The sequence below is a fragment of the Marmota marmota genome, unplaced genomic scaffold (genome assembly GCF_001458135.2).
Source record: "Marmota marmota marmota unplaced genomic scaffold, marMar, whole genome shotgun sequence".
In the NCBI taxonomy this organism is placed as follows: domain Eukaryota; kingdom Metazoa; phylum Chordata; class Mammalia; order Rodentia; family Sciuridae; genus Marmota; species Marmota marmota.
In genome coordinates, this window is record NW_026000211.1 from 6215228 (window position 1) to 6227675 (window position 12448).

Genomic DNA, 12448 nt, shown 5'->3' on the forward strand with positions numbered 1-12448 from the left:
TACTAGACCCTCATCAAATATATGATTTGCAACTTTTTCTCCCATTTGGTGATAAGTTGTCTTTTCATTTTCTTGGTAGTGCCTTTGATCTTCACAAATTTTTAATTTTGATAAAGTTGGGGTTATTCTATTTTTTTCTTTTGTTTCTTGTGCTTTTAGTGTTATATTTAAGAAAAACAATGCCAATTGATAGATTATGAAATTTTGTCTCTAGGGGTTTTTTTTTGTGTGTGTGGGGGGGGGTGTTTTGTTTTATTTTGGCATAAATTTTTAGTTTTGGTTATTAAGTTTAGGTCTTTGTTCAACTTTGATTTAATTTGTATAAAATGGTGTGAAGAAAGGGTCTAACTTTTGCATATGAAATATCTAGTTATCCCAGCAAGTATTTTTAAAAAAATAGTTTCTTCCCCAGTAAATGGTATGGATACCCTGCTGACAATTGACCATAGATATTTAGATATTTAGATATTTTATGTCTATACTTTCAGTGGATGCATTTTGATGATTTGAGTTTTTTAGTTACTATCATTATTTGATTTTTGTTAGCCTGTAAACCATTTCCTTTCATCTTACCTCTAACAGTTCATGGATATATTCTATTCTGGGGATAAGGATGGGAAGGCAAAAATAGGCCACTTCTCTTCTCTTGGCCTCTTACCCAGACTATATGTCCTTTACTGCTGTTAAAGATGGTTGTTTCAAATTACCTCCTTAAAAATAAATGTCCCACTTTTTATTTTACAGTTTCATATTTTCAAACAAAGTGTTTAATGTGTACAAGAGAATTATTGTGTGGTTTTTACTTTGATCTGTCTTTCCAAACTTTGAGAATCATATTTTGAAAAACCTAGATTCGAATGTTGACATTGTAGTCTGTCATTCTTTGATTTGTTTCTTAAATTCATTTTCCTCAAAAGTATTGATATTTTTAACTCAGGAGACAGAGGAGATTTGCAGGTTGAAGGCCAACCTCAGCAGTTTAGTTAGGCCCTATGCAGCTTAGTGAAACCCTGTCTCAAAAGAAAAAAGAAAAAGGGTAGCTCAGTGGTAAAGTGCCCCTGGGTTCAATCCCCAACACACACACACACACACACACACACACACACACACACACACAAAAGTATTGATATTTGCGCTACTCCTTTGCTTAAAAATATCCCATTTTTCTGGGGTTTTTTACTTGTAATTTGTCATCTTGAGACAAAGACTGTTGCTGTGACTGCTGGTCACAATATAAAGTAGTACAGAACCAAAGCACTGATCGTTTTCCCTGACAGCAAGCTGTCCTCATCAAGATATTTCCTTCTGGTACAGTCTTCCTAACTAATTCTAACTGTCCTCTCTAGAAGAAATGGCAGATAGGATCACGGCACAAAGTAGGATCCAGGATTGGAGTAGCCATAAATAAATGCAACAAAAAGACAAAAGTATGCAAATACAATGAGGATTTTCATATTGCAAGTAAAAGAGGGGTTATAATTGAATTGGAAATAATGTATACCAAAAATTGGATATTTTGGTGATAAGTCATTTAATCAGTAGTAAGCTAATACATGAAAATACACTCCTCTGGTTCTTTGCCTAGCTTTCCAGCACTGCCTCTTTAGTGTCCCTTTGTCTTTTACCCCCACATTAAAATCAGAATTTGTTAAGTCTCGGCTCTTGCTCCTCTGCTCTTTTCTCTGTGTACTTTTTCATTTATGTTAATTTTGTTGAGAATTCATTAACTGAAATTCAGTTTCTGTCCCAGTTTGTACTCTCTGAGATACATCGTATTTATTTCCAATAACCTTTCTATTTAACTGCCATAATATCAGTGGTAGCAATTGTACATTCCAGAAGAAGCCACTCTTAACACCACTCCTTTACACGATCCTACCCTGAGGCCTGTGTTGGGCCTGCCAATGCTGTATCTGTTCAGTCATTGACTTCCTCCTGCTGTCTTGGTAGCATTATCATGACAGGGGCAAGTTCAAATAGACTACTGTTGACTTTTGGTCAACATTTTGATTTTGCATGGTCATTCTAAAGACATTGACATTGAATGCTGAATCATATTTAAGGGAATACATGTGCAAAGGAAACTTTCTTATGGTTTTTTTTAATTACCATTTTTTAAGGGTTAAAAAAATGAGCTTTATGTAAAGGGTTTTCAAAATTGAAACTTTTTAATTCATTTTTTATTGTAGCATTGTTTGAAGCTTTGAACTTATATGACAGTGTTTAAAACACATTCATTATTATTGTAAGGGTAGAAACACTACCCAGTGAAAATAAGTCTGAATGAATCTTAGATTCCATTTGGAGAAAAATAGTTTCAACATGTGCTCTGGAAATGTTTACTTTCAAGATAAATTGAAGATTAATTTGTTTACTTGTATTAAGTGTAGATAGTTATTTTAATCAATTTGACACTATTGATTACATTTATATTTATTTTTTCAAAATAGGGCATCACATTTGATGAATTCAGATCATTTTTCCAGTTTCTGAATAACTTAGAAGACTTTGCAATAGCCCTTAATATGTATAACTTTGCAAGTCGCTCTATAGGACAAGGTAAGTAATCACCCTTCAAACATTTAAAGCAAAACATATACTGTACCTAGAGACTTTACTATACTGTCTTTAGCAAAATGTCAACTAGATATATGGTATTATCATCAACTTGCCTGAAAGTCTGATTTACACTTTCAGTGAGAAGTAACTGACACTTTAAAGAAAATTAAACGAGTTTAGGGTAAATGAGATAAATTTTTTGTTGAATTTCTTTTTGCCCTTAATTTCATATATGGGAAAACAATGTTTGTAAAAACATTCAAAGAAGCCACCTCTTGACCACTTGATGACATTGAAGGACATGTGTCTACCTATGGAAGAGCCAGCTGGCCATGTCTCAGACATTCTCATAGGATGTTATTTATTTTATTGATTTAATACCTGCTGGCTGAAAACCCAGAAATATATCAGCAGAGCCATGTCTTAGCCATGAATTTACATTAACTGACTTTTAAGAATTGTGTATAAAATTATATTATCAGTTTTGCTTCAGTTATACACAAATACAACTAAAATAGAATTCAGAATGCTATAGTCCTCAGGATCCGCTCACTTGTTCCAACACTATTGTTTGGCTAAGAAGCCAAGGTCTTTTACTAGAATTCTGTGACAGTGACCATCACCTTCCCTCCCCTCAAGGACATGTCCTTTTATAAAATTCTTGCCATAGGAGGACTTTCTGTTTATATCTATTAAGAAGATTTTACTATAATGTCTCTGCCATAATCTATCTGTGTTAATTCACAAGCTTATTATATCTCAGGGTTTTTTACTGTTCAATTCCAAGGAGAAGCCAACCTGAACTTCCTAAGTGGTGATGATAATCATCTCTCTCAAAAACATAAAGGGATTAGGGGTATGGATCAGTAAGGACTTGGTTTTGACCCCCAGCATCAAACAAAACTAACGTCCATAGATCCATTATAAGGTCTCATTTATTTATTCATTGACTAAAAGAAACCTGAGAAAATTTTGTATTTCTTCCATTTTCTAGTCTACAACATTCAAAGAAATTGATATGTTCATGATGTTGACTTCATCTCAGCCTAATGTAGTGTTTTAAAACCAAAATTTTGGGAAGCCATGCTTTCACAGACAGCCTTTACTACCAAAATATTTTAAAATCATATCAATTTACTTAATTCAGAATAAAAAGTCATTCTTCTACTTGGTGGAACTAGGAAAATGGAAAAAATTGTAGTGCTTTTGTAAGAGCTAGGAATATATCTGTTTCTTTTGTTATTACTAGCATCTTAATTTGGGAGTTTACGTCTTAAAAGGACTATTGTATGAGCCACCTCTGTGTCATTTCTGCCATTAGCTACTTTGCTTTCTGATGTTTCCTAGACAACTCAAGAAGAATCTTCCTAAAACATCAATTAACCTTTCTATGATACAACAACTATAGAAAACTCCTGAATTTCCAAATCGCCTGTTGGAGAATGTACAGGTTCTTCACCTTACAATCTGTGCAGAGTTCCTTCAAATCCTTTATTTTCCCTGTGTTCACCCAACCAGACTGTTCACTATTTTCTGAACTTGCTTTATGCTTCTCCCATCTGCACCCATGCCTTTTTTCATTTACATCATCTCATCTGTCATTCTCTGATCCCTACAAGCTGAAATCATCCACCCTTAAAGGCTTAGTTCAAATACAAAATCACAGCCTTTCCAAATCACTGCCTTTCTCTTCCCCTCCCTACTCCACACTGCAGACAGAAGTACTCACTCATTTCAGATTCTCATTGTACTTTGTTGGTACTTTTTATGTGGCCCTGTGTAATGGTTTTTTGGGCAAGTGTCTCATCTCTTATCTGAGCTCTTTCCTCAGACTTAAAGGAACTGTCACTGATGCTCATTAAACATGCACTAATTATGACATTATTAACATAAAATACAACTAACTGCTTCTTGCTCTTTCATTAAAACCACAAAATATCTTCTTGTTCCCTAAAAGACAATAAGATTAATAAAAAGTCCTGTGATATATAAGTAGATTATGATGTATGTTTAGAAAACAGCTTCTTTTACAACCTTTCCAGTAATTAACACATACTAAAAAAAAAATAATGTTAATGATCTACTTTTTTTCATTTTTTGTGACATTTATCTAGATGAATTTAAACGTGCTGTGTACGTAGCTACTGGACTCAAACTTTCACCACATTTAGTGAATACTGTCTTCAAGATTTTTGATGTTGACAAAGATGATCAATTAAGTTATAAAGAATTTATTGGGATTATGAAGGACAGACTCCATAGAGGATTCCGGGTAAACCTACAAATTTCAAGTCTATTGATATCCTTTTTAAAATCTGAGGGGGGAAAAATAATAAGTTCAACTTACATATTTAAACAACTTACATAATTAACAATTTAAGCATAAAATGCTCTCTTTGCAAAGAAAAACCATAGGCTTTCCATACTTAAGCAAAAACAATTTTACACCTAAAAAAAAGTTCATGCTTTTTCAATAATTTTCTAATAATTTATTTTCATACACAATTAGTTTAATGTCTTTATTTGGGGTGAAGTATTGCCAAAATTTTTGAAAAATTCAGTTTGCACATTGGCTTTTTAGACTTGTTAATATACAAGTATACCTCTACTTTTTCTTTTATATAAGAAATATTTCCTCTAGGTATCTTGAGGCTTTTAAGTCACTACATATTCATTACTGTTTATATGGAAATAAATTTCAAACGATTTTTATCCGTTTAACTATTTTTTCCTGTTGACATATTAAAAGTTAATTGCTAAATATTCAGTGATTGTTTTTCTAAGAGCCATGCTTTAGAGCTTGAAATATAGCATGAGCCAATAAATGTATATACATCCAACATATTTATGGATGTACCACAAATGGAAAACAAAAATTTTTTTCTACTAAAATTAACAGCTAGTATATTCAGTCTTCCATCTTTAGCAAGAATATCCCTAAGTACTGTGCTTTTTAAAATAGAAAAAGCTATCTACATATAGAAAAAAAATCAAGATTTATCTTAGATTATGTTTTTTTATGCCTTAAATTATATAATGACATTAAAACTAAGCTATCGGGCTGGGATTGTAGCACAGTGGTAAAGCGCTTGCCTAGTACATGTGTGCTGGGCTCTATCCCAGCACCACATACAAATAAATAAAAGGTCCATCAACAACTAAAAAAAATACTAGGAAAAAAAAAAAAGAAGAAAGAAAGAAAGAAAAGCCATCTTTGTAAACATGCTGTGTACTTAACTGCCACCTAGTGGTTAGATTTTAATATTTCAGTTCATGCCACAAACAGGGTAAGGACATATATTGAAAATCTCTCTAATTTTTCTGCAAAAAATTTAGAGTAAGAAAACCAAATAAATAAACATAAACTATGCTATTAACCTTTTATACTATTTCTCCCTTAAGCATTAATTTTTTTGTATGTGTATATTACATTCCTGTGGTTCCCTTTGGCTTTTATTAATATTTGCTCAAAATTTTTTAGTTTGTTTTTAATTGACAGATACCAATTGTATATATTTTGGGGGGTACAGATATCAAGTTAATTAATATATCTTTCACGTCACATATCTATTATTTTGTAGTGAGAACATTTTTAAATGTATTTTTCAGCAATTTTGAAATATACAATACATAATTATTAACATTGGTCACCTTTCTGTGCAATTTATCTTGAAAATTCATTCCTCTTGTCTAACTGGATCATTGTACCCTTTGGGAAACTTCTTTCCATATCCTGCAGCCTTCTCAGCACCTGCTAACTACCATTCTATTCTATTTATATGAGTTTAACATTTTTAGATTCCACATTTAAATTAGGCTGAATTTTTCTTTATGAACGTTTGAACACTTTTGATTCTCTCTTCCACAGGGCTATAAAACAGTACAGAAGTATCCCACTTTCAAATCCTGCCTAAAAAAAGAACTTCATAGCAGATAAGTATGTTATCTCTGTTTATCTAAATTTTTTCAGTAACAACAAAGGAATAATTGTTATTTTTCTTTTATAACATTTAAAAATAGCTGAAAAAGGGCTAAAGGTATAGCTCAGTGGTTGAGCATGTGTACAGCATTTATAAGACCTAGGTTAGATCCCTAGCACCACAGGAAAAAAAAAAAGAAAGAAAAAATAGCTGAGAGAGCTGAGAGAAACACAATTATAATGTATTTTTAGGCCATTAGAGTGTTTTAAAATTCTTATGTTAAACTTAAAATAGTTTTTCACCTGAACAGATACAACATAATGACCTAAATCATATGTTTATAATCTAGGATTATTAGCTTCTAAGGAGTATTTATTACTATATTTTGAGATCATGATTCTGAACTTCTTCTACAACTTAGTAGATTTTTTTTTTAGAATTACTTAAGGTGTGTAGCACTACTCAGTGTTCTTCCACATGTAGTATCTCATTTAATTCTTTAAAATAGATATCCAATTTAACACTAGAGAAAAACAAGAGTTCACAAGTAACTTGCCCAAGATAATTTGCTACTAAGTGACAAACCAGAATTTGTGCTTCAGTTTTTTCTGACTGTCAAAACTATGTTGTTTATTCTTTATACTATCACCATGGATTATAATAATTGAGTAAAGTTCAGGATATTTGTTCCATTTGTAATGACCCAAAGAACTATCTCAGACTTACTAATCTCCAAAATGAAGGTTATGTTTTTCCTTTTTTCTTTTCAAAGTCAACTATAGGTATACAGTTTGTGAGTTCTGATTAATTAGATTTCCACAATGGAAATTTGATTGTTTTTGTAAATAAGTATATTTATGTGCCTGTTGCTTGTTGTTTTCTTCAGGCTTGAAACATTCATATATGTCTACAGCAGTTGTTTCCTAAACTGTTTCCTGAGTATATATCACTGCATATTTTTCTTAAAAAAAAAAAAAAAAAGCCTGCATAGTCAAGTTTTATGATAAAAATGGTTAAATAGGTTCCTTCTCCATAGAATTTATTAGATCTTAATATGCTGCTATTCATTTTTGTCTTTAAAAGTAAATTGCAGTTATCAACATTTTGCAAAGTAGCTTTGAGACCTAGTGTTTTTGGAATCCACTTTGGGAAATACTGGTCTAAAATGTTTAGAAGCAAGTATTTACTTGTCTAAAGTTTAACTGTTGTGATCCAGGTAATCAAAGAAGATTTTCCTAATCTCTATTTTAAGGAAGCTTATACTGCCTTTGAGAATTTAAACAAAACATGTATTTTAAAAAGTAGGACCATTCATTTAGACATCCATAAAAGGTAGTGTTCCTAACCAATTTGTAATAATATCACACGATCCATAGCTAGAAATTGCTTTCTCTTCCTAGACCTAAGACTGAGGATTAGGTAAATTCCTAATGAAACACTGAACTTCAAAATTAAAGAAAAAAATTTTAATTAACTTAAGTCTGCTTACTATTTTACGTGGAATGTTTTTGAGTGCCTTACTTTTTCACATAATTTTCATAAGAATTTTGATTAATGCCATCATGTCTCAGTCATATCCTAAGTAAATATTGCTTTATTATTGTGTTTTTTTAAGTAGATATTCCTAAAGCAAATATTAATGGATTACTGTTTATTTGACAAATGCAAGAAACAAAATTTCTGAGAGTGGAAACAAGGCTGAAATCAGAACATAAAGAAAAGGAAAGGTGAAATGCTATGGAATTTATATATTTTTCTTGAACTGAATTCTTAAACATAAAACAGATGAAATGCATCTTCTTCCTACAGATGTTATATATAATCAAGTTGACCTTTTGCCTTGATTTATTGAACTCTGCACTTTTTCATTCCCTTCAGAAGTATATGCATACTTCCACTGATGATATAATAATATATTTAAAATATTTTTATTTATTAGGAATTTTCCTTATTTTAAAATAATTTATGACTCATAGAACACAGATCATTTAAAAATGGTCAACATATTTGTTTTTGGTTTTGGACTGTGAAGTTATTTTCAGAAAGTGAGTATTGCTTCAGAATTATTTTAGAGCCCTTAGAATTAATTGTTTTTAAATCCATTTTATTTATCAGGTTTTTTAATTTTATTGAAATTATTTTGGAAAAAAAGTAGAAATTAAGCTGACAAATAGTATGATGGTTTACATTGTACTTTTAAATTTTAAAAGTACTTAAGTAACATATATTGTTTGACTTGTGTTTGACTTTTTGTTGTTCACTTACCAAAGCAACAGAATGTCTGATATTCTTCTATGTATATAGTAAAGAAATTTTAACTATAGATTTTTTTTTCTCAAAATGAAATAAAGGCATACATTGATGGTTAGAATCAGGGACACTTGTGATAGTAGTCGCTATCATTATTGTTTGAAACTTGATGCTGATTCTTATTGTAGGTGGCATATGTTAAAACACTAGTAAAATAACATCTTACAGCTCTGTGACTTATTGCATATTCTTAATTATGTCTAGCATCAAAATGGGTATTATAAAAAGCTAGCAAAATTAGAAGACTGATGTATATTTAAATAGAAGCTAATATTGTTTCTTGTGAAAGGACCACATACAAAAGTGATGCCAGTAATACTCTAAATATAATTCATTATTCAAAATAATATGTCTTAAAAGGGAAAACAAAAACTTTCTACTGAAAAATCACAAATAAGGTTTTAACATAGAGAAATAATTTGATAGTATTAAATAGAAATCTTTAATTAGAAACATTTAGTTTATACAAGGATACTATACAAAAGTCGTACAATGAATTTAAGCTAATGTATTTATATGTTGCATGTGGAAGATATATGTTCATTTATCTTCCTAAGATATATTTAATTGTTATATACACTCCAACTATTACCCTGCTTTTACATATGAAAATAGAAGACACTGACTTTTTTATAAGTTATAAAATGTGAAATTGATCTGCATTAGCTTATTTATAAAAGTAGTGTTATTTCCAAGAAAGTGTTACTGTTAGAATTGATTTTGTGTTTGTTAGACTTTTTACATTCTTTATCTTATCTTATTTATTATGCCAATATAGAAAAATAGATGCTTAATTTTAAGAACCCCATATGTAATTATTATGGTATAATAATTACATCTGCTTTCAAGGTTATCTATCTACTGTACTTTGCATTGATTATTCATAGTATTATCTGTTATCTAAAGTAATGGAAAAATGTGATGTAATCTTTGGCTCTAAGTTATATTATCTTGTGTACATGGGAAATATTATAAAATCAAATTAGCCCATTTAATATCCTTTATTAGCCTTCATTCTTCCAATGAAGAACACTGTACTATATACACATGGTTATTATTTATTGTTTGTCAGAGTGAATGGATGAGTATCTGCTTACAAGTCTGCAACAAAATATTAAAATGGGAATAAATAAAACATCCTAATCAATTTAAATGGAAAGAGCATAGTAAATTACAGTGATTTACTTGAACTTTATTATCTATAATATAGGAGGTAAAAATATCTCACTGGATTTTTGTTTACACCAATTTAAATATTTTTAAATGCTTTGAAAATAATGTACTTGTATGTTGTTATTTTCAGTATTTCCTTATGTAAACTTTTCTTTGCAAAGATTAAGCTATATATAAAATTTTACTATGACTACTTTTTACAGAAAGCTTATGTGACAAATGATTTAAAGTACTTCTCAGAATCATTTCATAATAAGAAATTCATTTAACTTAAATTCCAATTAATTGTCCTTATTATAAATTACAATGGAAAAGCAACCTGTCTTACATTCTTGTATTATCTTAAAATAAATATACCTGTCCTTGAATCAAGAAACATTGTAGTTTGCTTTTATGTATATCTGTGGTCTAATGTTTTTTTGAAAATGTCACCTCCAAACTTTGGAAATCTTCATGGGTTACCAAACCTACACTGATATTGTACTTTCCTCTGTGGTAAAACATGCCTATAAAATTGATCTCATCAACACCATTGTAGGGATGTAAATCACAGACCCATAAAGACTTACAAATTATATCAAAATAATTCCTATATTATAGAATTATGGTTATTATTACCAGAAGTCTTTTCAGAAAGTTTACATGTTATCTAATAGCTTATTCATTTTGTTACGCAGAACTGATTATTTAAGTGGCTTAAAGTAATTCAACGAAAACTACAGAAGCCCATTTTACTAATGTTGGTATTTTGTAGGCATCATCTGACACCTGGAAATTTACCATTTTTCAAAATGCATTAGTTCCCATATGTTTCTTATAGCCATATAGTAAATTAACATTTTTTAAAGCACAGTTCTTTTATTCTCAAATGATGTGAAAAATATGCATTGTATAAAATTCAGCAAATATATAATAAAAATTCTAAATGATAAGAAAGGGTTGTGTTGATTTTCTTTATAGAATTTTACTTTATTAGTAGCTCACGGAATAATAGTTTATCCTGCAATGTCATATGTTGAATTCTATGAAATATTGTATTTGTATTTATCTTTATATCACAATCAATATTTTTGGTACATGATTTGAAAATAGAAATATGCCTGTAATTGTGATATGTGCATATGAATATACAGTGCTCAGAGAAAGTAAAACACAAATTTTCTGGTAAGGATAAATTTTACCCAACTTTTCAAAAGAAGAGAGGGACAAGTGCTAATGAAAAATAGAATAGTAAAAAACAAGAATGGAGTTGGAATCTGAATAAGGATAGATTTTCAAAATTGTAATGGAGTAGACAGTTTTTGGGAAATAAATTTAAATAAGTTCATGTTAAAACAACAATATGTACTTTCACATTCCAAACGCAGAGATAGTTTTGTAATATATAGTGAGTATGTGGGACAGTTCAGTCCTCTCAAACATTGGTAATGAGGCTGTAAGTTTGGGAGCAATATCTTTAGAGGACAATATAGAAATACCTCAAAATTTTGCTAGATTTTCACTTCTGAAACTATAATATCCCAATATGTACATTTATAAATTTACGTGCCAACAAATATATGTAGTTAATGAAATCATATGTAACTATTAAAAAAGTAGGAGTTTCATTTATAGTGTTGATAATGACATGATCTACAGGATATTTTTATGGGAGCACAGTAAATATACTCTGCTACTATTTGTGTTCAAAACATACTTTCACTGGATAGAATAATACTTTAATTGTGTTCAAGTTATATGTGCATGTTTTACAAGTCAGAGTTCTAAAGTCCTTTTTCAAAATTCCTTTTTCCAGTCTATCCTCATCTCTGCTCCTCAGAGGCAATGGCATTGATATCTTTTAGCAGTGTCTATAGGTATCTACTCTTAATATTTCAAGATAATATACTTATGCTAATATTTTTATTATTCTAATTCTCAGATTACTGTTGACTTCCTACAATATTAGATAAAAATTTGGCACTCTCAGGCAAGGCCCTGCCTCTAAAAATACAGATCCATGCTTCCCTTTCCCCATCCTTTCAGCATAATTTTAATTAAATCAGTTATTATAGTTTTAACAATTATTATATTTCCTTCCTTTCACATCTTACTTTCCCTAAAATTAATAATGTTTTCCTTTTTCAGTTTACTTGATTTTATATACCTTTCACTTACCTATCATTAATTTATTCTAGACTTATTGCCAGAACTATACACATATTGTTAATACATTTGAACATTTTAGAATTCCCTTTTAGAGCTCTCCATCTCACTCTCCCATCTAGAATGGTTGTTGCACTTTAGATTGAAGAGGCCTGGTACAGAGCTGTCATTTCAGGACCTCCCTCTCTATCTGCCAGGTCAAGTTTGCATAATAAATAAATTTTTGAGTTGTATGCCTTGAAAATGGCTTTATTCTCCCCTCATGTTTGGGTAACTGTCTGTCCAGAATAGAAATTGAAAATAGAAAAACTTTCCCTCAGAATTTTGAAAGCATTGCACCA

The 12448-nt window shown here is 30.3% G+C and overlaps 1 protein-coding gene across 5 annotated transcripts in view; it reads left to right on the forward strand.

The window, feature by feature from the left end:
* The window catches only part of Micu3 (mitochondrial calcium uptake family member 3), a 101685-nt gene extending 91347 nt beyond the window's left edge, over positions 1 to 10338 (forward strand). For 4 of the 5 annotated variants that reach the window (XM_048791816.1, XM_048791817.1, XM_048791815.1 and 1 more), the window contains 4 exons: positions 2451 to 2559; positions 4674 to 4831; positions 6428 to 6496; positions 8098 to 10338. In XM_048791816.1, the coding sequence (XP_048647773.1) occupies positions 2451 to 2559; positions 4674 to 4831; positions 6428 to 6496 (336 nt within the window). In that variant the 3' untranslated portion in view covers positions 8098 to 10338. Of the gene's footprint in view, positions 1 to 2450; positions 2560 to 4673; positions 4832 to 6427; positions 6497 to 8094 lie in introns of all 5 variants that reach the window. The other variant, XM_048791814.1, reaches the window with a different exon arrangement.
* Positions 10339 to 12448: the final 2110 nt, after the last annotated feature.